Source organism: Liolophura sinensis, chromosome 1, assembly GCF_032854445.1.
Source record: "Liolophura sinensis isolate JHLJ2023 chromosome 1, CUHK_Ljap_v2, whole genome shotgun sequence".
In the NCBI taxonomy this organism is placed as follows: Eukaryota; Metazoa; Mollusca; class Polyplacophora; order Chitonida; family Chitonidae; genus Liolophura; species Liolophura sinensis.
In genome coordinates this window covers 14,569,095-14,592,470 of record NC_088295.1, presented here as the reverse complement: position 1 = coordinate 14,592,470, position 23,376 = coordinate 14,569,095, and the positions used below count along the sequence as shown (strand labels likewise).

At 37.4% G+C, this 23,376-nt stretch overlaps 1 protein-coding gene across 1 annotated transcript; it reads left to right on the top strand.

Moving 5' to 3' along the window:
* Positions 1 to 217: 217 nt before the first annotated feature.
* LOC135481940 (chromosome transmission fidelity protein 18 homolog) lies at positions 218 to 23,093 on the top strand. Its single transcript, XM_064761725.1, is given in 24 exon segments — positions 218 to 353; positions 4,242 to 4,490; positions 4,819 to 5,025; positions 5,740 to 5,861; positions 6,299 to 6,382; positions 6,634 to 6,686; positions 7,265 to 7,382; positions 8,293 to 8,463; positions 8,843 to 8,940; positions 9,527 to 9,650; positions 10,626 to 10,729; positions 11,235 to 11,328; positions 11,891 to 11,989; positions 12,303 to 12,430; positions 12,820 to 12,885; positions 13,234 to 13,345; positions 14,961 to 15,131; positions 15,425 to 15,574; positions 16,117 to 16,247; positions 16,507 to 16,591; positions 18,213 to 18,265; positions 18,541 to 18,664; positions 21,982 to 22,048; positions 22,288 to 23,093. Coding segments are annotated over 24 exon segments (2,766 nt in total). The 5' UTR covers positions 218 to 295; the 3' UTR covers positions 22,386 to 23,093.
* The last annotated feature ends 283 nt before the right edge of the window (positions 23,094 to 23,376 follow it).

Genomic DNA, 23,376 nt, shown 5'->3' with positions numbered 1-23,376 from the left:
TAAGCTATGAAGTAAACAAAAATATTTAAATTTTAACAGTGGTATTCAGTTACGCGGAGATGTGATAGGTGAAACTAATATTTTTTGTTGACAATAGAACACAAAATTACGCGTAAACCGGGAGTTATTCCCCTTAAAGTTAACTCTTTTACGTATGAAGGTCCACGGTGAAATACGCGGGAAACATGATGGCGTTTTTTCGTTGCTGTAGGACGGTAAGGATGTAGGTATAGAACGGTCAAATCAAGAATGTACGACAGAGCTGAATGCTCTACAGTAGACACAGCGAGGGAAAATGGATGAGTTTGACCAGCTGTATGCAGATGAACTGGATGCTCTGGATGATTATGGAGGTAAGTTTTGGGACAACACGATCGAATGTGATCTGTGTTTAAATGTTATATAGCCCCCGAAAGGCTCCAACTCCGTTTCTTATATTGACCTAGCGTCGTTGGAGTTTCAACGCTAACAGCATGAATTTGGTACTCAACAAAGGTGAAGGCCGATCCTCTTTGTTATTGAACAAGTCTCGTGCAAATAAGACACCAACCTATTCCGCACCCACCGCACCGCTAGCCCTGGATGACTACGCCATGTTCTTTTATATTTGTACTGACGCTCGTCTGTTCATGTCTTGGTCCCACCAAATAATTTGTCTGTCCGTCCGTAGCACAGTTGTTTCTGCTACCAATTCCAGGTAGGTGTTCCCATGTGTCATCACTAGTAAACCTACTTGGAACTGATAGCAGAGACAACTCTGCTACGAATGGACATACAAATTATTTGGTGCCCAGCAGTAGTATACTGAAGCCATCAAGGGAAGTAAAGAGGTGTTCAAGGTAAGCTTATGGAACAAGACAGGGCTGTGATAGTATACATAATCACCGCCCGACAGAGCTAGGTCCTAGGGCACGTGACTGTCAAAAACCCCAGATGTTGGTCATCCCAAAGGAAAATATACATCCATATTTATTAAAGTCCAGCATCTCTGCTCACTTGTCATTTACGGAATGGCCTCCATCTACATGGCACGAAAGAGACACTAGGCAGCTTGGATACACAACCGCTGACCTGTACTGCTGTCATTTGTGGAGGTCACGCATCTCAAAACAACAGCTTATGCTCTAGTTTGGTTTCCTGGCGTGCGATTTGAACATCTAATGTCAAGGGAACTAAAACCAGTCGTTGCATGATTGTATAATAACAAAAGGACATCATAACTAGCATTAGTAGGGAAGGATAGTTTTGTGTCCAGCTATGTCCAGAGATGCTGGACATCAATAAATGTGGATGGTTATTTACCTTTGGGATGATCCACATCTCGGGATTTTAACAGTGAGGTGCCATAGGACCTTAAGAATTGTAAAGAAGTGACTGGACAGGCGTGCTAGGTTAGTAATCAACTGTTTTCCGAAACTTTTCAGACCTTCCCACCAGGGCCAATGGGACCCAGCCATGATTACACGAGCATCAGAAAAAATGTAAAAGAGCGTGGCATAGTCATCCAAGGCTTCTGCATTGCCACCGTATGCCCCTACTCACTTCAGGATAGATTTATCATAGCCATGAAAGCTTCCACAGGACGCGCTTCTCGGCCGTAGCCGCCATCTTCCTATTGCTCCACTATGAAGCAGGATATACGCATAGGCGTACATGTAACTGTATAATAAATCTATTCTAGGTAGTGACATATGGTGGCGGTGCGGTGGGTGTGGAAAGCAGGTCTTTAGGTTAGCGTCTTATATTTACACGAGACTTGTTGGATAACAAAGAGAATTGGCCTGGACCTTCGTTGAGTACGAAATTAATACTGTTAGCGTCAAGACTCAAATGACCCTAGGCCAATATAAGAAAATGAGTCCTTCGGGACTAGATGTTATACCGGTCTTATTCAGTTATTGATATGCATGTGTGTTCGTTTATCTTCTTGCAGTTACAATGACTTTATCAGTCTCTGGCTGACCATACACAGATAATGCGGTCAATGTAACGTTCTTGTATGAGTGACAGAAATCAATATGGGCGATATAACAAAACAAAAATCTTGTTGATCTTGATACATAACTCATATATAATTTTGATCTTCTTACAGCAGATATTATGATGTAAGGTCTCAATTTATCACCGTGATTATACCCGTCCATGACAATTAATTTAATTCACAAAAAATAAACTAGGGGATCTGCATAAGTGGCACCTCAGCTATAGCTTGAGTGACTTGTCCTGGGAGGTATAGGTCTGCATCCAGGTTTCATCAGTATTTGTAGACATTTTGCGCCGGTTATAAGCAGAGCCTCACAATTCTCAGCAATTCAGTTTTGCGAGATTAGGTGTGTTTTTAAGATATAGTGTGGCAAAAAGAATTGGACCACGGAGAATTCTATATTTTGCCGTCATAAGACACTGACAGCTGCGATGTTTACAAGAATTCCTTGAACATTTTGCAATTATTATCTCATAAAATGAGTAATTAATTTGAAATCTCGACCCCCTATGGAAACATAAAGACACTGGTCATCAGTTCATTTGTCTAAAACTATGCAACGCTCTTTTATGTTTATCCAAATAGATACAGGTGAAAACACTTCACAGGTATCCGATCTATGGGTAGTGGATATGGTATACCCTTCGAAGTGCATTATGGTCGGCTTTGCTCAACAGCAGGAGAGGAAATTTTATATCTGGAAAAAGCACCCGTCACCTGTAAACAGAGTGACATTTCAAATGACAGGCGAAAAAAGTAATTAAATGAAATAAAATAAAAAATTTGGCACCTGTAAAAACACAAAAAAAGAATTTTAGCCCGGGCCTTATTGAAAGGGTCGGTCCCATAACATGAGTCATGTAATATTTTAAGTTTGGCCTTACCTTGGGCTACAAACACAGGCCCTTTTATCAAATCAGTAAATCACCCATACATGCTTATACCATGTGCAGTACCTATACCCTAGGCCCCCCTAACCCCACCTCAGCTATGCTGAATGGACTCTAAATAAAGCTTTCTGCCTTTGCAGTTTCTACATGTATCTAACACAATCTGCCATTTATATGGCCAATCAACGCATATTTCTTCCAGAAAAGAGACATTTTGGCCTGACGGGGATTAGTCCTTGTAAATTGCAGCGAATACTACAACAATCAGCTGGATTTGGAGATATGACCTTTCATTATACTTGCCGAAATGTTCAAGCAAAGTCACGTATGCAACTATCTATCAAGGTGCATTCTGGGATAGTAATCGCCCTGATTTACCATAGAAGTGGTCTAATTCCCATGTCAGGCTGAAATGTGTCTTCTTATGGGAAAAATATGCCAAGGCTTCACACATAAAGGACAGAATGTGTTAGATAGCATCAGTTGAGGCAGTTTGTGGCAAAACGGGCAAAAGAATGCTTTATTTCAAGTACATTCAGCATAATTGAGGTGGAGTTTTAATATGATCTAGGGTATGGGTACTGCTTGTGGTATAAGCACGTACGGATGATCTACTGATTTGACAGAAGGGCCTGTGGCTACAAAGTACAGTTTAATGCAAATTCAGATTTCTAGGTCGTAATTTTCGAAGTATAGTCCATTGAAATTACATAATTTCTAAACTGTATAACTATTTTTGACTATATTTCAAAAAGTTTCTAAGATAGACAAAAAGTAGAAAACGGATTTGGAATGAAGCAAAATTTGGTCTTAATTATGCTGGAATACACAATATAGTCTGAGGTTTTTCTGACATTAGGTTTATCAGAATTTTGTTCATCTAAAGATGGCCCCAAACCATCGTCAAAGTACAGCCGTTAGTTTTGGGCATCACCAAGTAATCTTGGGGCCCACGTGGCATAGGAATAAGAGAATGGCGTACTTGTGATAAATCGACAGACAAAAAGATAAGGTACATAGGTGTCTGTTTTTAAATAGAGCACACTCTGACATGGTTTAGGCCATCCCTAGCTGAATAAAATTTTGCAAAACATAACATCAGAAAAACAACGAGAAGTGCTTTCTCAAAAGAATAATTTTGATATTCCAAGCAAGAACAATAGGCTTTCAGTTTGAAACCATAATAGATAAAGAAATAATAAAGTGGAAATAGCTTTATGAAACTGGCTCATAATTGTCAATTACATATTCTTTGATATTTTATACACATTGTACATCATCATGATAATGTTACAGGAAAATATCATGTAGTTAAACTTCCATCTTGAATGAAAATATATATATATGTATATATTTTTTTATGGCAGAACCTGATGATATTCAGGTAGCTGCTAAGAAGAGTTTAAAATTTACAACACCAAAGACCAAGGGCAAAGCTGGATGTGACGAGTTGAACTCCAGTCTAGTACTGACTCCAGTGGACAGCCCAAGTGGGGCAAGGCTGGACAAAGGACAGAAGAATGGCAAGCGAAAGGCTGTAGACATTGAAGAAGGGAGTGAACTCTTCCTGCCTTTGTCAGACAGTGAGCCAGAGGAAGACCCTCTGCCAGACATCGGTAAGATATCATGAAAAAAGTTGTACTTAGGGAATTTGTATATTTGTCATTGAGAACTCTGTCTGCTAGAGCTAGCTTTTTTTTCCTTTTGCCTATGTGGTCTTAAAATAAATTTGATCAGCCTGTGCTCAACAGTCAGTGATTAAAACAGGTGTCTATAATGCACAAGCAAGGTCGTCAGATGGGTAGAACACTATAATGGAGAACCATGATTGAGTGTCCTAGTAAAGTAGTATTGTTAACTTGATTTTAATATATTTCATTGAATTTAACGAACAAAGATTCATGTCAAAGAATGCTTAAAAGTACAAGCAAATTTGACTTGTAGAGCCTGCCAGAAAGAAAGCAAGGTTTAATGGACTGTCCTCAAAGAAAGCTGATGTGAGAAGTGAAACCACTGACAATGTTTGGCCTGAGGATGACTTCGAGATTACACCTCCTCCCTCTCCAGAAATCTCCAAAAAAATTTGGAAGACTGACCGAAATAAGTTCCAGAGCTGGTGTTTGGAGGGGTTGGAGGCAGACAAGGTTGATAGTAAGTCAGATGTTAAATAAGTTAATATTGGAAATTACTGGTGATCTACTGGTCAAATTGTAGTATTTCAGAATAGGCTTCTAATTCCACACATGAAAGATCAATGCTGTATGTCAAAAAAATCTGAAATAGCCTGAAAATTGAAAGTTACTTTTCCAGGTCTTAAAAAGACTGTAAAATCACATGTTTTGTGTATGAGCCTGGAAAAGCCCTGAGATTGAGAGCCTGATGGCACATGTAGGTCTGCTGTGGGCTGATTGATAGACTTAAACTTAGTTTACTGAATCTCAGAAGGTTACTGATTTAATAGTTTCATTTTAAATGGCCTCATCTCGGGGAGACAACAGTAGAGTGACGTTCTGTTTTGACTTGACAGAAATTCACAAAGCTCACAACTCAGAAAGTAATGCATGTTTTGAGCCAAAGGTTGGCAAATATGTAAAGTACAGCATGAGGAGAATTTTCCATTGTAAATGCTTGTCTACAGTTAATTACTGTAAATTACAAGATTCATAACTTAGTATCTTGTGTATGGGAATCATTATTGAGATAAATGTTAGGGTGGTATCTCAAAAAGCACTTCATGTTTTAAGCTCAGGTGTTGCATACTTGTAAAGGAAAAGTAATCAAGGCAGATATATTTCATTGTTGATTCTCTGAGGGTCTGAATTCATGGATGTTTAGATGTTTAATTCATGTTCTTTGGTATTTGAGATGTGGACGATCGCCCCCGTGTTCAGAGTAGGATTCCTCGCGGTGATTTTGTCAGTACTACAGGCAGTGAGGGAAGGCGGGTCTACATGAGCCTCCAGGATGAGTTGGACCTGGAGAAAAAGGTGGGTACTTCGATAGCTGAAATCTGAATGATTTTGTGCTCAGAAGAAGGAAAGTATGGGTCATATGGCTGGTGTGCTTTCTGTGGACCATTCTGATGGATTAAAAATTTAATATGGGTAGCAGATATTATAAAAGATTGTCATATTCTTTCACTGTACCCAGTGATATTAAATATAATGTTTAATTAGGGTTGGTCAGATTTATGAACGACATTAGGTACTTTAAAGAGATTGATTTCAACCTGTTAAAAAATTTATATTGAACTTGACTTGAAATCATGGAGCTGATGGCAGACGCACCTCCCCTCCCACCCTTCTGCTCTTCCCGTCATTGGTGCTAAATCTCAGATGGATGTTTAAGTAGTGGATTGTGTAAAAGGTCTAGTACATAGACTTTCTAAAGTCTGAAGCTGCATTTGCTCATTATTTTTTGGCAGATTGACAATGTGGTGACATCATGTCGCTCTGCCCAGCTACTGTCCACACCTTATCAAGTACTGAGAGATCAGATCGAGGCAGAGGTGAGTTTAAGGACAAGTACAAGGCCAAATACATATTTATTACCCGGACTCAGATTTTAACATGGGCAGTTTTCTTTTACATATTTGAGATTCTTCATTTGGATATCAAATGCTTTTTACCCCTTGGTTTTAACGTTTGGGCTTTTCATTTGTATGTTTTGAAATGCCTGTCAAGTAAAGAGATATTTTGATACGTGTAGTGAGAAATGCATTTTTGTCTACAGCTTGTGGGTTGTTTCATGTCATTTTAGAGACAGCAGAGACTTATAGACGAATCCGAGAGAATAAGTGCAGAAATCAACAGGTAAGCTGATGAATTTCAAAGAAGATTTTTTTTATGTTTAGCAAGAAACCTGTAGATGATTGTAGGTTTCCCACATGCTCTACCTAGTTTTCTTCCACCATATTGTTGGCCACTGTGGTATAAATAAATATTTCTGAGTATGGGATAAAACATCAATTTCATAATAAATAAATGTTTTGCTAGATCTTTAAGATCTGCTCACTTTTGTTGATTCCTCTGACATGTCATTAGGTTTATGAAGAACACACTGACATGAATGATTTTCATTTTGTGATTACTAACAATTGATAGGTGTCTCCCCTTTTCTCTACAAGCTTCGATCTTTCGTTCTGCTTTGCTAAGTTTGCTTAAAACAAATTTCTCTGTCACAAATAAGTGATTTATTGGTGGAATTAAATTCTGTCCCCAAGTGTCCTGTGTAAAGCATGAAGTATTCAAAAAAAAAGTGTCACTGTAGGATTCTTTATGAATATGTGCCTGCTTTCTGTTTAGCAAACTGCCTTTGTTTCATTTTTGACATGGTGTTTTTGCTGCATGGTGTTATTGATAAGTGTTCATATCTTTCTTGCCTATTGTAGTGCAGCTGAGGACCTTTTGGGGCCAGTGGTGACAGAGCAGGAGAACGCTCCCCCAGAACATAGCCTTTGGGTGGAGAAATATGCCCCTAGAAAGTACACAGACCTTCTCAGTGAAGAGGTGAGGGCCAGGATAGGGATGCAACTTTGTAAAAAAAAAAACCAAGATGTTGTTGAGTGAAGAAATTCACATTGCCTGGATTCACTGCCTGTTAGTGGATGCTTTTGAGACGTAGTTACCTCCCCTTAAACACATTTTTTAACATTGAAATATAGGGATAAAGAGGTCAGAAAAAGGTACCGGTAGCTGGCTAAATGGATTTAAATCTATGCTTGGGTTAGTGGGATTTGAAGTTGGCTAGAGGCAAAGTAATAACATATCAGTGTGCCGAAAAATCTGTCCTGATCTTGCATGTAGAGCTTACATACTAACTATACTGTAATTCTTCAACCTTTTTGCATATGCAAGGTGTTTATTCAAGCATAATATGAATTCATTATTCTGTGTAAACTAATAAAACTACACATTTTATGGCAGTTTTGTCACCAAAATCTAATAATAACTTATCTAATCGCCCTTTTGTACACGAAAAGGTTGAATAATGAGAGTACTAATGTTCCCATGACTATAAAGGTGGTCAAACTGAGATATTTTTGAAGAATCATGTCTTTTCAAGGTAACCCTAACACTGTTTCTTTGAGGGAAAGAGTATAATAACTGAGGGAACTGAACGTATTTTGTGTCAGGTGGAGTATTGGTGTGAATGCAAAAATAGGCTTACCCATTTGACGATCATGCTTGAATGTAAATGATTCTGCGCAAAGATTTAAATCGAGAGAATTTCAACAAAATATTTTGTTAGACAAGTCATATATATGCCAAGAACATTTTATGCCTATGCTGAAAGATATGTAGTAATGCGTTAGAAATGGTCACCCAACAAACAGCCTCTTGGTGGAAAAAATCAATGAGAATATAAATTTATGTGCAAAAACTTCCTCAACCTATCGTTTCTTTGTGTTGTTTTCAGCTAATCAACCGCACATTGCTGCATTGGATCAAGCTGTGGGATGTTGTAGTGTTTGGAAAAGAGCCACCTGCAAAGAAGGAAAAGAAGAAAAATAAGGAAAATGTCAAAAAGAAGAAATTTCAGATGGAAGTCTCTGATGAACTTGACAAATTCAACAGACCAGAGCAAAAGGTGTGAAGTCTATCTTGTGGGTTTTCTTGATGTGTTGAACCATGGTATGTGACAAAACTGCTCTTGATTGGCTGGAACAATTCTCCAGTAAAATGATCATGTTGGGGCTGTTGTATTTAGCAACTGTCCATTTGTTTGTGTTGTTGCCATGGTATTTTTCCTAGCCACTAAGCATTCAGGAGTGGTGTGTTTCGTCCTGTCCAGTGGTGTGTCAGGTCATCAAGTGTTGAAAGGTAGATAATTTTCTGCCTTAGCTGTTGCGTATTTACTGTTTCATGACTAGGCTGGTAAAATGATCAGCAAAAAGAGAACGTTAGACAAGGTTGGGTAGTTCTAGGTAAATAGGGTTTTTTGTTCACTTTGCCTCCGTGCCTTTCAGGTTGCTCTGCTGAGTGGCCCTCCAGGATTAGGGAAGACAACTCTAGCTCATGTCATAGCCAGCCATGCAGGATACAATGTAGTGGAGATGAATGCCAGGTAAGAAAGCCCACACTGTAAAATGTTGATGTACATTAATTTTATTCATTAAAGCGCTTTTACATGTATCATGGTCCAGTAAACTCACAATGTGATAGCTTTGCCCGAATGTAATCTTTATTGTGTGATCACAATTTTAACTCAAATGGCCCAAAGATAAGAATTAGAAAGTTCAAGTCTCACTTGGGCTTCGGTGGCCTGGTGATTAATGTGCTAGCGCAGCATAATAACCCAGGAGCCTGTCATTTATTTGATTGCTGTGAGTTCAACTCCATCTCAGGCTGGGCTCCCTCTCCAGTCGTATGTTAGGAGGTCTGTCAGCAACCCACGAATTCTTGTGGCTTTCCATAGGCTCTGCCCAGTTTCCTCCCACTATAATGTTGGCTGCAATTGTATGAGTGAAATATTCTTGAGTACGGCGTGAAATGCCAATCAAATAAATTAATAAATCAAATCTGACTTTAAGTTAAAACCTGTACTTTGGAATTAGTTCTAGGACTACTGTTTTACCTGTATGACTGAATTCTTTGATGTTTTGTGTACAGGATATTTATTAGAGCTACTAATCCATGCATTTTTCTTGCAGTGATGATAGAAGTGTAGAAGCTTTTCTGACAAAAATTGAAGCTGCCACCCAGATGAAGTCAGTGTTGACCTCTGATCCCAGACCAAATTGTTTAATAATTGATGAAATTGATGGAGCTCCTCAGGTACTCAGACTTACACAGACAGAACACAGCTGGATTTTATGTTCCAAATTTGTCTCTGTTTTCTTGCACGTACCCACAATTTTATCTGTAAGGAACACTAGTTCAAGTCTCTGTAGAGAACTCCTACTCATGGTGGGGCCATTGTCTAAAGATGTCCTGCCAAAGCAAGGATGTCTAAATTTAATAACGCAAATTCAGCGAAGTTATATCCTTTGCTAAATATGCTAAGCATGGAATAAGATAATTTGTGAACTAGATCAGGGGCCAGTAAATGAATCGAATTTTATCAAAATTGGACAATAGTTTTAGGCAGTGTTTGTTGCATAGATACCACTGACCATCACATAATTCATTAAACATGTAGAACTTACCCACAGATCATTCTGGTTTTCTAATTTTATTGAGGTTCAACCGAGTGAACCTGTACACAAAATTTGATCAGAATTGGAAAACATTTTTAGAAAGCAATCTTGACAGACACACACCCAGATTGATATCCCTTGCTTTTTTGGGAAAGTGTGGAATAGAAACAATGGCTGATCAGGATCTGTCTCATAAAGTGGTATTTCTCCATCATATTGGAGATCATAAATTGCTAACAAACTCTACTCTTGTTGATTGAATTGAAGGGCATGAATTGGCTTTGTCAGTTACATGTCAGTGCACAAGAAGCAACTTTGGTTTTTAATGTAGTGTACTGCACCAATTTTGCCACACTAATTTAAACTTTTGTTTACGAGTGCAATAAATTTTTTCCATTGTTCATGGAAGATATAAAAATAAGACTTGCAAGTCATTCATGTTGTAGTAAATGTGGACTATCCTAGAAATTTGTTAAAGATTAAATGTTAAAGATATACATATATTTACATCGTGAGAAAGCTTTAAAGAAAGAGGAAAAGGAAATGGTGCCAACTTAGTATAGTTTGAAATATTTTGCTTCAAATATCTGTGATAATGACTTCTTGTAGGCAGCTATCAGTGTGTCTGATTCTCCATACTAAACGACCAGAGGGAAACTCAAAGAAGAAAGAGAAAAGTGTGTTGCTGCGTCCAGTCATCTGCATCTGTAATGACCTGTAAGTCAACAGGACGCCTATGTTAAGTGTTGCTGCGTCCAGTCATCTGCATCTGTAATGACTGTAAGTCAACAGGACGCCTATGTTAAGTGTTGCTACATCCAGTCATCTGTATAACAGGCTAATTGGTGATTAAAGGAATGTAAGGAGAGTGAATAAAAACCATTAAAATAAAAAAGTGAATTTCTCAAATAACAGCATTTGATGAAATGAAGTTCTGTTGATCTCACAGAGTTGTCAGTGTGTGTTTTGAGCCTTGTTCAACACAGGTAAATTGTTTACAACTGCTATAAATTTTCAGCAGGTAGCATGTTTAACACAAGTCTCCATAGAGTAGAACAGTAACATATGGTGATCAGAAAACATTCTGCAGTTTTGATCTGTTTATGAGCATCTTTTCTTCTCTTGAACAGATATTATCTGAGTTTCAGATGTGAGATAATTGTGCTGCATTACACTGGTTTTAAGTGCATCTTGGATTGTAATTGTACGTGTCTACCTGTAGGTATGTACCTGCCTTGCGTCAGCTGAGACAGATGGCCTGGTGATGACCTTTCCCCCCACAGAGCCCTCCAGGCCTCAGCACCAGACTGTACGAGGTCAGAACACTGTTAACTTTCTCTCTTTAAGACTTTAGATTTCCTGATTATCTTCATGATAGCAACTTCTGAGAACTGTGTATTTTTTTTCCTGCAAGAACATTTTATAATAGTATTGTGGTGTGGTAGTATGAGCATAATTGGTGTGGTATTCCAAACAATCATACCTTATTTATTCTATTTGACTGGAGTTTTACGCCTTACTGAAGAATATTTTGCTCACACAGCCAAAGATACTTGGCTAGGCATGTAAACACAACATCTAAACATGGAGACTGTTTATCTTTGGTTACATGATTTAAATGTGTGACCAGAAGGTTTGAAAAATATTTGTCTGATTCAAGTCTTAACATCAAGGGAATGTGTATTTGTATTAATTGTTAATTTATTTGAACAAATGCATAGAAAGAGTGTCAGTGATTAACAATGAAAATGAGTTAATATTATATTGCTCTGTATAAAATGATGTGGTATGTGTATGAATTTTGCTGATCCATACAATCAGTTTACGATATCAGCAAAGAACTGGTAGAACCTGATGCGTATTTTATGTTAATCTCAGGTGATGAAGGCTGAGTGTATGAATACTGACACAAACACACTGCTGGCACTGTGTGAGAAGACAGACAATGACATACGCTCCTGTTTGAACACGTTACAGGTGAGTGTGCATTCATCAAGGAAATAACTGTGAAATAAATATAATACATGAATGGAGATTTTCCAGGAGTGTAAACTCAGTTCTATGCTTGTACATAATTTGACAAACTGGTTATAAGAATTTGTGGCCGAGTTTCTGATGGTATGATACTCAACATGATGGTACCTATATCAGTATGTATCTATTGTATAATAAATTACTTCTATTAACAGAAAGAACTATTTGTGAATGAATGTGGAGATGAAAATGCTCATTGTGTGTATCTGTGTGATAAATATAATTAGATTCCTCAGAAATTGACTATTTGTTTCAGTTTTTAAGACAGCGACACAAGGAGATCAGTTTAAAGATAATCCAATTGATGACAGTGGGTCAGAAAGATGTACAGAAGTCATTATTTTCTGTCTGGCATGAGATCTTTACTATACCCAAACCAAAGAGGTGAGACCTGGTGTCCAGTTAGTGTACTGGTAGTTCATTGTTGAACTTTAGCTTTTTCATTGGAATGGAAATTTTGAATTTTTATGATAGTCCTGGAATATGGAATGTCAGCAACTTGATTATCTTTTTGAACTTTCTAGCAAAAATATTTTCAAGAAAGACTTAATGCATGTTACAGACTGCTTTCATGTCCACTGTAGTAGTTTGAATTCTGATCAAATTGTGGAGATCAGAAACCAGTTGTTTCATACCTTATTACATTGACTTACAACTCTACATGGATATGGAAATAATTTTCAACTCGACTGATAAATAGTAATGGTTTAATATTTTCATCTGCATCAGCAACATCCAACTAAACGTGTACTATTGTTTATTTCCCTGCCCAGGGCCAGGTTTAATGTGTTAGCAGGGGAGGGAATGAAGCTGGAGAAGACCAACACCTTAACAAATAGGTATGTCAACATCAGCGTATTTAACCAGGCAAACAAAGCATATCAAAGTTTTTGAAGTACTTGTATGTTCAGACTGCAGACCTTCCTAAAATGAGCATTTGGATATTAGTGTTGATCGAGTGATGACTTCATCTTGACTGCAACAAATGTCTCTGTCAGACTGATGGTAGTTCTGGTTGTTAGGGAATTGTTTTTATTCATTGTGGGGTGCATTTTTGATATGCACATGTATCTCCGCTTGTAACTGCACATAATATTTTATGGGAAGGAAATGGTGCTAGTTGCACAAGGGAGGTTATGTAGATGTGTCATTGTAGCACATGAAGTCAAGGTGTTTCTGTTGTTCAGGTTTAACAAGGTCCTGGAGACGACCCAATCAGCAGGAGAGTACGAGAAAATCACACAGGGGCTCTACGAGAACTACCTGGAGGCCAAGTGCAAAGACCCCAGACTTGAAGCGGTAAGCTTTATTGTTATCCTCTGTCTAACAGTTCATTCTCAGATAGGTATTGTAGATCAAGAATATGTGAATCTTTCTGAATCACCAATATTTAGTGGAAGTGTAGCAGCAAAGCCTCACTAAAGCTTTAGTGAAGTATACGTACGCCAAGTACACACACTGTTTGACTTGCACTTGTACCTGATGATTTCGTAGGGTGACCCTAGTACCCAATGATTTCATGGGGTGACCCCATGAATTTACGGAGCAGTGCAAGTGGAGGCATTATTAGTAATTTCCCCTCATTAACTTCAAATATTCCAGACATCAGGGTTGAGGTATTTATAAATACCGTATAACTGTTATAAGAGAATAACCCTATGGAAATCTGCATGTTTCAGTAGTAACCCCATGATTTTATAGGAGCACTGGGGGACCCATGTTTACAGAGGGTTAAAACTGACATGCAGAGAAAATAGGACGTTTAATCTTATAATTTCAAATTAAAACAGATTGTAAGATAATGACCAGGGCTCTATATACCTCAGGTGGATATATTCCAATTCGTGATCAGGTCAGTGATGATAAGTCAAGGGTGTGGACACAGCCAATATTTTGGACCAAGTCCTTGTGTTACTTGAATTTCCTGCCTTTATACACTTCAGCCAGTACTCTCTGCATCAAAATGGAGTTACACTAAGTTCATCATATCTTGATCATATTTGTTTGATTTCACATAAGTCATCCAGAATAATAATAAAAACAGTTTCCTACTATATCTCTATATGGTGTATATCATGTGTAGATCTTCAAATAATACAAACCCATTTATTAGAGAGTTAGAGTGAAATAAACATGGCCGCTCCATATAGCCTGAACATATGACATGGCACCTACCTGATCAGGGTGAGAAAGACACAGAGACTGTGTCCAACAACAAGTTAAACTGATAGGTAACAAGTTATCCTTACTTGGTATTTCAATTTTAGCTGTGTAATTAACATCGCAAAATAGTAATTAATCCACACAGCAATCCTTCACGACAACAACAACAACCACATCATATTTACATTGCTAATGTGTTTGACATTTTACTCATGCACTGTTTGCTACTGAATACCAGAAATATCAGCATGTTTACTACCTATATTAAGCATTATGTGAACATGAAGACAGTTATATTAGAGAAGGAAATATATTTGTCTCAGAAGTTTATTTGAAAGTTTCAGCATTGATAAACATCGTGTGTTTACACTCCGTTTGATCTTCTGCCATTATGTTTGTAATGTACATGGACAGATGAGATAACTGCAGTGAGTTGTGTATCTGTGGCGTATTTCCAGAAGAATAAAATGATAATAATTACCACATTTACTTCCCTGTCACGAGAGAGACTTCATGAATCTTTGGTCTTGATTTTGTATTTTAATTCTATTCTCTCCCACATCTACTACCATAGATCTCCAGTTCCGTTTGTAGTTTAGCACGAAACAAACTTTTTTGAAAAGAAAATTTGTAATTCCGGGATTTCATGGTTTACTGTAAATAACTCCTCTTTTGGAAGATATCAAAATACATATGTAAAATCTTGACTATCTGTATGTTTAATTGTTATGTATTTCGTGGCTTGTTTCAGGTAAACCTGGCGACAGAGTGGCTGTGTTTTGTTGATGTGATCAACCACGATGTACTGAGCTCCCAGAACTACACGTTGTATCGATACCTCCCTTATATAGCTGTCACTTTTCACCTCTTGTTTGCCTCCAACAACTATCCAAGAATACAGTATCCACACAGCCAATTTGAAGTGAGATATTTAACATTTTAGATTTCCTAAAAAACGATGATTGGTTTTATTGAGTGTTTTTTAAGTTTCTAAAATCATTTTGTTTTTCAATTATGGCTCATATTTTTATTTTAATTTCACACATTTGTGAATTAGATTTTCATTTTTAGAATGTCCAGGTATCTAGGTGTTGAGCTATCAGCTGTCTGACAAAGTTATGCCTGACAAAGCGTCTCATATAATTTTATTATCAGACTATCTTGATTTACTTATCGCAGTAAGATGAAAATAATCTAACATTTTGTGTTGGAAAGTTCCGGACAAAGCGTAGTCGTAATGAGAACTTGGTGACGAGCCTGATGAATGAGATGATGCCTGGTGTGAGGAAGTTTCTGGACCCCACTGTGATTGTCTTGGATGTATTACCTCCCCTGATGAGCATAATCCAGCCCACGCTGAGACCAGTAAGTCACTGTGCTGTGTTGTACTGTATGTGTGTGCAGGCCAGGTTTCCCTACAAGTTTGATCTTCACAAACTCGTAGCCAGAGATCATGATATTACATGTATACAGGAAACATATATAAGGTTCTCTTATTTACTCTTTCTATATAAGCATCACTTGTTCAGTTGAGGACATGCCCTTTGCCAACTGAGGTTGCTTATTTAAATACATTAATTGCTTGAATTGTTGGTTTTAGTGCAGTGAAGTACCTCACAAAAAGGAGGATGTTTTTCAGTTATTCAGGTACTTGGATCTGATCTCAGGTATATAGATACACCAATATGGCTTACAAATTAAGTTTGCTATATGGGTGAAAATTTGTTACAAGAGGGAGAGTTGTCAGTTACTAACAGGTGGTGGTTTGCTCCAGGCACATGCCTTTCCTTCATCTATGAAGCTGTACAGCATTAAACACCAACCAATCAGTGAAGGTTTCTTTATCTTTATGAATCCGATATCAGCACTAAATGGAAGAAATGATATGACTGGGTGTGTTGGGACAGGTGAACACCCAGCTGTACAGTGCTCGTGAGAAGGCTGACCTGGCTCAGCTGGTCAGCATCATGATAGCCTACAACATGACCTTCCATCAGGAGAAACAACCAGAGGGACATTATCAGTATGTTCTAGACCCGTGAGTATCCATGCATGTGTGCAGAAGGCTGTACAGTTATCCGTTGTGTTATTTTTTTATATATTTTTATATTTGATTCGTGTTTTGTGCTGTACTCAAGAATATTATCCTTTGTTCTACCAGGGTTTATTTATAACGTGATCTAGAAAATAGCTGGTATTGCTGGCATTTCAGGATGCCAGTAATACGTTTTAGAACTAGGGTTACCACAGCCTGCTCACTGTAACAGTAGACAAGTCAACCCTGCACTCTATTTCAGAAACATGGAGGATGTGGTGAGATTTCCTGGTATGAAACAGCATAGACAGCTGACCTATGCGGCCAAACAGCTTATAGCAAGGGAGGTAAGTAATCTCTGTGACACTAACTTTAGTCTATCCACATCTCAGCATGAGAAATTACTACTGTATGTATATATCCTTGTGTACATAGGCCTACATGTACAGAGATTCTTTCCTTTTTAGTTACATATAGGAATACAAGTATATTGCCCAGAATTTAAGACTTTCATTTCATTCATAACATTCTACAATCAAATACCTGTAATTATTTTAGCTTTCAGAGGAATGGATTTAAATGAAGCTAATGTATTTATTTGAATTTTATTTTTTCCTGTCCAAACATTTCTTAAATCATGCACACTTGACAGCTGACATCTTGGAATCAGAACATGGTAAAACGGTTGCCGAGATGGGCCTATATGTTAAATCCAAGTGTAAATTAGAGGATGAAAATTTGTTATTTCGTACCTTAATTATTGGCAGTATATAGTATAAATCTGAAGTGTTTCTGTGCATATGTTGCGAGCTGTACTCATCATACTCTCTCTTCACGATATATTATTAATAATTAATTATTAATATTTATTTATTTATTTATTTGTTTGATTGGTGTTTTACACCATACTCAAGAATATTTCACTTATGCGACGACGGCCAGCATTATGGTGGGAGGAAACTGGGCAGAGCCCGGGGGAAACCCACAATAATACGCAGGTTACTGCCAGACTTTTGTCACAAATGACCGAAGAGAAAGCCAGCATCATTAATACAGCAGACTTTGCAGACAATTTGCATAGAATTGAAAGCAGACATTTTGGAGCGATATTTGGATATTTTCGTGCAGTACAGTAGGAAATGAAAATTTCTAGCCTTTGCTATATCTTCCTCATGGCAAACACTACAGCAAGTCACAAAGCCAAATATCAATGTGGGTAATCTCCATGACTGCGGGTGGTGTTACAGGAACTTTTGCTGTAGCCTATAGTGTCTTAAAACCAAAACATACATGATACATGTCGCATGATCCACTGTGGAGATTTTGACAGGAATGTCTACTTTAAATCTCATATGTACGCTGGCTTTTTGATATACACACGAATCTTTGGGCATATAATGTACTCTGGTTTAATTTTAGAAGCATATTCTTTTTGTGAGAGTTAAAAATGAAAACCCACAAAGTGTCAAGTGATTTTGTCATTTCCACCTTTTGTGTAGAAGATAAATCATCAGAAAGTATGCTGGGCCTCAATTTGTGAAATGTTGAATTTGATGTAGTAATTCTTACCTCGTTTGGCTAATTGCCTGATAAAGTGATCTTTACAACATGGAATATATCTCTTGATTTCTTTGGAGTAAGTAAGATGTTGAGTTATTTGAAGAGAGAGGAAGACCTAAGGATGGATTTATTTACAACAAAATTCACTGAAGCAAAATTGGTGAAGATTAGCTTTGTGGTGATCAATTCTACCAGGGACTGTCACTGTCTCCTACTCGAGCAGAAACTTACTAAAACAGGTCTTCATTGGAACATTGTAGTAGTGTCATTTTTTATTGTTGTTGCTGTTGGGAGATTGTCAGATTTTTCTGTTCTTCTCAAATTTTTGGAAACTGATTTCTGTGTTTGTTCTTTTTGTTTGGTGCAAGAAATTTAGGACATATATATTACTGACCTTTTTTGTGCCAGATTGACACAGAGAAAATGAGGAGAAGCGAAGCATCTTACGGAATCAGCAATGAGTAAGTAAAACATAAATATGATTGTTAAATTGAAGATTCACTTTACTTATTTTCAGTACCTATATGGCTATTTGAATAAATGTCTTGAAACCTGAAGCATTGTTTTATCTAATAATTTTCTTTGTATTTGAAAAAAACTTTCTACCTGGAATAAAATGCTCATTATTTAGTTCTTATCATTTAAACTTTGCTTTGTTGTGGATTTTCACATTGTAGTTTTGTGTGATATATTTTTATGTATTTGGTGACATATGATGTACCATGTTTTCTGTCAGGGTGAAAGGAGATGTCGTGAATCCAGGCCCTAGGGCAGAGGGTAAAGCCAAGCCGTCAGCCCCAGCCATACCTAACCACAAGCAGACCCTCCAGCCAGTGGTGAGGGGAGAGGAGATCGTCAGGGTAAGAGATTTTTTCTGGCCTCTCCTCTCACAGAGTTGTCAACTACATTGCAACTTTGACATATTTTGTTTTCAAATCTATAATGCAAATTATATGGATGAGTTGTGACCAGTCAGAGTTTCCTTCTGAAATGCTAAATACTACTAGGTGCGAAGTTTCCACGCTATTGGTCGTTTTTAGTCACGTGATGACCTGTGGATAATTTTGAAAAATAAGATAGCATTTAGATCAGGCCCTGGCCTGCTGAATACCACTGTGGTTTCAGTTTTTTTCCTACGATGTATACTTTTTCTTAAAATTGCAACTATGGCTCATTTGAGTGTAATTTTTCAAATGTCACGTGACCGGACACCGTAATAGCTATGAAGCTGAAAATTGTTCAGTAGATATATTAAACAAAGATCTTCATTTTTAACTTCAGGATCGCACAGCTACGACTGATAGTTTTGCCTTTAAAATGCGTTTAAAACTTATTATTTTTATTCATAGTCAGCTCGTAAAATTGCAATATCTCCAAAACCGGTAAAGGTAGATGAAACAATCTTGGCATTTTTAATAGCCAACATATGAAGCAGCTTTTGACGTTTTGTGCTGTTTGGCCAGTCATGTGATTTAACAACCATGTTGAATTTTATTGATAAGCTTAAACCAGCTGATGATCTTTAGATGAAATTTCACTTGCAAGTTTTAGGTGGATCACCGTACCTATATTGTACAAAAACTTTTTGTTATTCAAGTTGTGCTGTAATTGACCAATGAAATTAGCTTAAAAGTAGATCAGGTCTAAAAACTGCTCAAAACGATTAAATAAACACTGTCTAGTACTGCTTAGTGTCCAGATTACAAATCTTTAATTTAGTTACTTTTGTACTTGGTATAGTTTTCAGGTTGTGACCAAAAAAACATTAAAAATATGATGCAGCAATGCCGGGGTTCAAGCCGGTATTGCTGGCCTATGCGGTGTCACTTCGGGTTACCTTAATCAATAATGTAATGCATGTAAAGATACATAACCATCTTAATTAGAAAGCCTACATTCTTAGTAGTGATTAATGTATTGTAAGTACACTATATATCATATGTATGTAGATGTGCCAAATGGGGTAAATCAACCTTTGGGCAGCATTTGAAAGTGTGAATTTCCCCTCTTTTGTAAAAAGCTAAACGATTTTCAGCATACATAGAGTACATGTATAGCGCTTTACACTCAGTGATTTACAGCTTCACAACTGTAACAGTTTCCTGGGAAGTGACCACCAAATATGATGGAGATTGAGCTTTTTTCTCAATTTGATTGCAATTTACTGCATAACTATACATCACAGGAAAGAAATAAGACCAGATTCATGATCAGGACGTCAAACTACATTGGGTAGCATACTTACAATATTCGCACATTCATCCTAGACAAATATGCATTTAAAAGGCATTTTCACTCAGCCATTTTCAGCTTTACAGCTGTGGCGGTTTTGCATCACTTGACCCCCAAGTATGGGGGAAATTTGCTCTTTTTCAGACTTATCAGTAATTCGCGACAAAACTGTGCATAAGAGAAAAGTAAAAAAAAAAACAGATAAGTGATCAGAGCATCAAACTACACCAAGCAGCGTACTAAAAATATTTAAATTCAGAAAATTTCAATCACGTGACAGATTTGGTAAGCTGGGATTAAACTCAGACGTGACTGACTGGCGTGAGCGATACAAGCCTGGCGTGATCTGCCTAATGTCAATTTCCCGACATCAGTCATCTTCACGGTTCAACTGCCCGAGACACATCTGCGTCATTTAGCGTTTAAATCCTTCTGTAATTAGGTCAAGTCTGGGAAAATTTAACCAGCATCTCCCTTACCATCTACTCTATTATATATCTCAGAAAGTCCAGGAGGCAGGTGCAGTTTTCACTTCAACTTTCTATAGACATTTTCTGCACACTTATATCTTTCATATTAGAGCATAAGTTATTGGTTAAAAATAAATAATTAACCAGATACACGGCTTTGAAACATTTGCATTCCCACAAATAGATCAGAAAGCTTGATGATGCTGCGCTATGCCCAGTGAGAAACAGCGATCCTTTCTCACACTTAGGATGCCTATTTGTAAGAAATAAGGCAAAAAGCATGGCCCATGTAACAGCAAGTTTATACTTCCACGTATAAATCCAGAACCTGCCATGCACAGCTTTACTAATAGCTCAGCCGTTGTCAGAAAACAAACACCTGGACCAGAGAACATGTAGATATCTGTCAATCACTGGGGCGTGGTTAGCGGCCTTTCTGACTCTCAGAAATACATGCAGAACATTAGGTTGCAATGGCATTGGTTGACCCAATTGCAACTGCGGTGCAAACCAGATAATTAAGAGAACATATACATGATATATATTCTTCGTAGCCATCCATACATTGTATTACACTATATGTATTAAAATGTGTCAAATGTGGTAAATTTGGCTTTGGACATTATTCAAAGGCGTACGTGTCCTGTGCTTTTTGACGCCGGTTAACAGTTTTCACCAAATATACAGTACATGTAAAGCCCTTTATATACAGCGATTTTCAGGTTTAGACCTGTAACAGTTTTTTTGTCACATGATCTGCAAAAATGGAGGAAATTGCACTTTATTGTGTTGTGATCGCAATTTGCAACAAAAATATACATTGCAGGAAAATAATAAGGCCATGATTCATGATCAGGACGTCAAACTACGTTGGGTGGCATACTTACAATATTTCTACATTAATCCTAGTCACGAATAGTGTATATGCATTATATAACTTTCTTGTAAATGTGCCAAGATATAGCATATCAGCCTTTTGTCAAATTTTGAAGCTCTGTATATCTTGTATTTATTGAGACAGCTCACAGATTTTCAGCATACATACAGTACATATACAGTCCCTTCCACTCAGCAATTTTGGACTTCACAGCTGTATTAGTTTTCTGTCACATGACCTACAAATATGGGGGGAAATTGCAAATTATCAATTTTTGATGACAATTTGCGACATAAGCACATCTTGCAAGGAAAAACTAACACCAGATTCATGATCAGGACGCCATGTTACAGCTGGGTGTACAGATCACTTTGAGGCTGTATAACTGCATCCAGTTCTAGTTTGATTGATACTTTTTGTCGTGCTCAAGAATATTTCACTGGTGGCGGTCAACATTATGGTGGGAGGATGCTGGGGGAAACCCACGACAATTCACAGGGTTTGTTGAGTTTGACTATAATCCATATCAGAGTCTACCCTAACGTTTTGTTTGTTGTTTTTTTTTTGATTGATGAACTGTTGTGTTTTTGAATTTCAGCCCGTAAAAGATTTCTTTGGTCGAGTTGTCCAGAAAACAGTTCCAGAGGCAAAAAAGAAAGAAGAAGGTACGTTAATTTCTTTGTGATTCATCATTTAGTTTCTAGTAGATCTAGAAATTAATAAAGACTAATTCCCATTTTCCTTTCCTTAAGGCAAAGACATGTATTGCAAAGATGCACTAATTTAAAGTACACCATTTGTAAACATCAAAAAAAAACTGATGTTAAGTTTAAGTTATAAGACTTGAGTTATAAAACAAGATGGTCAATTTTGTTGTTTAAAAATGTTATTTTTCTTCTTTCAGAAAAGAAGAATATTCTTGCAACAGACATCTGGTTTCATTTTCAAGAAGGATTTTCAAATGCAGTGAGACGAAATGTCAGAGTAAAAGACTTCATCTGATAGAACAGAGAGAATTCACTAGTATCCTGCTATATCAGAAATCATATGTAAATAATGCAATTTGGAGTTTTAGTCATATTATTATGATAGACCTAAACCACTTTTATGAGCAGAACGACTTGACCACTGTACATGCAAGTGTTTTCTCTAACTTTATCTTATTCAGGTGTATGTCAGGCTAAGATGTTCGTGTCGAAGTTCACTTGTTCAGTTATACATAAAGAGGTACTATTTCAATACTCACCACTCAGACGCTTTTCATGCAGATATGTAACAGGTGTAATAGATAAATATAGGTAAATTTGTACAGTAATGCTAAGGGAGTGATATTTTACTTGTTCATAACTCCTTTTTCTGTGTTCATGTGTTTGGTTTATAATCAGGCTAAAGTGTTGACTTTTATACATTATGTACATTATTATCAGCTTTGCTGTAATTTGTAATATACCAGACTTACCTTTACTGTAACCATTACGTCAAACACTTTCCAGGTTGGATCCCATAACTTGTAATAAACAATGACGACAGGTTCTTGTTTGTTATGTTTTACCTGAGAAGCTTCGCTCTTAGGTTTGGCTGGTTTTCCATACAGTCTATGCCTGGAGGGCGTTTTTTCATTAAAATATTATCATTCATTACACGATTCCCAATAATGCCTAGTCTGTTGGCTGATTACGGTTGTCTGTTCCACAGCCATTTGTCAACGCTTTCCGTGAGCGTTATCTCCCCTGAATTGCATTTCATTGGGCTGATATCCGTAAATTGTACAGTCCAGATAACTGTATCTCCATGATTTACAGCCACCCACCCAAACAGTGGCGTGCTGTGGTGTATAGATATGCCACTGACTCGCCCCAGACGGCTTTCTCTTCGAAGGTAATAACTGGGTATTCCAAGTGTAATCTCGAAATTATAAGGCGTTGACCATCATCACCAAATCACCTGTGTGTAGAGGACCATCCGAACTCAAATTTATGAACGGTTGTTCTCG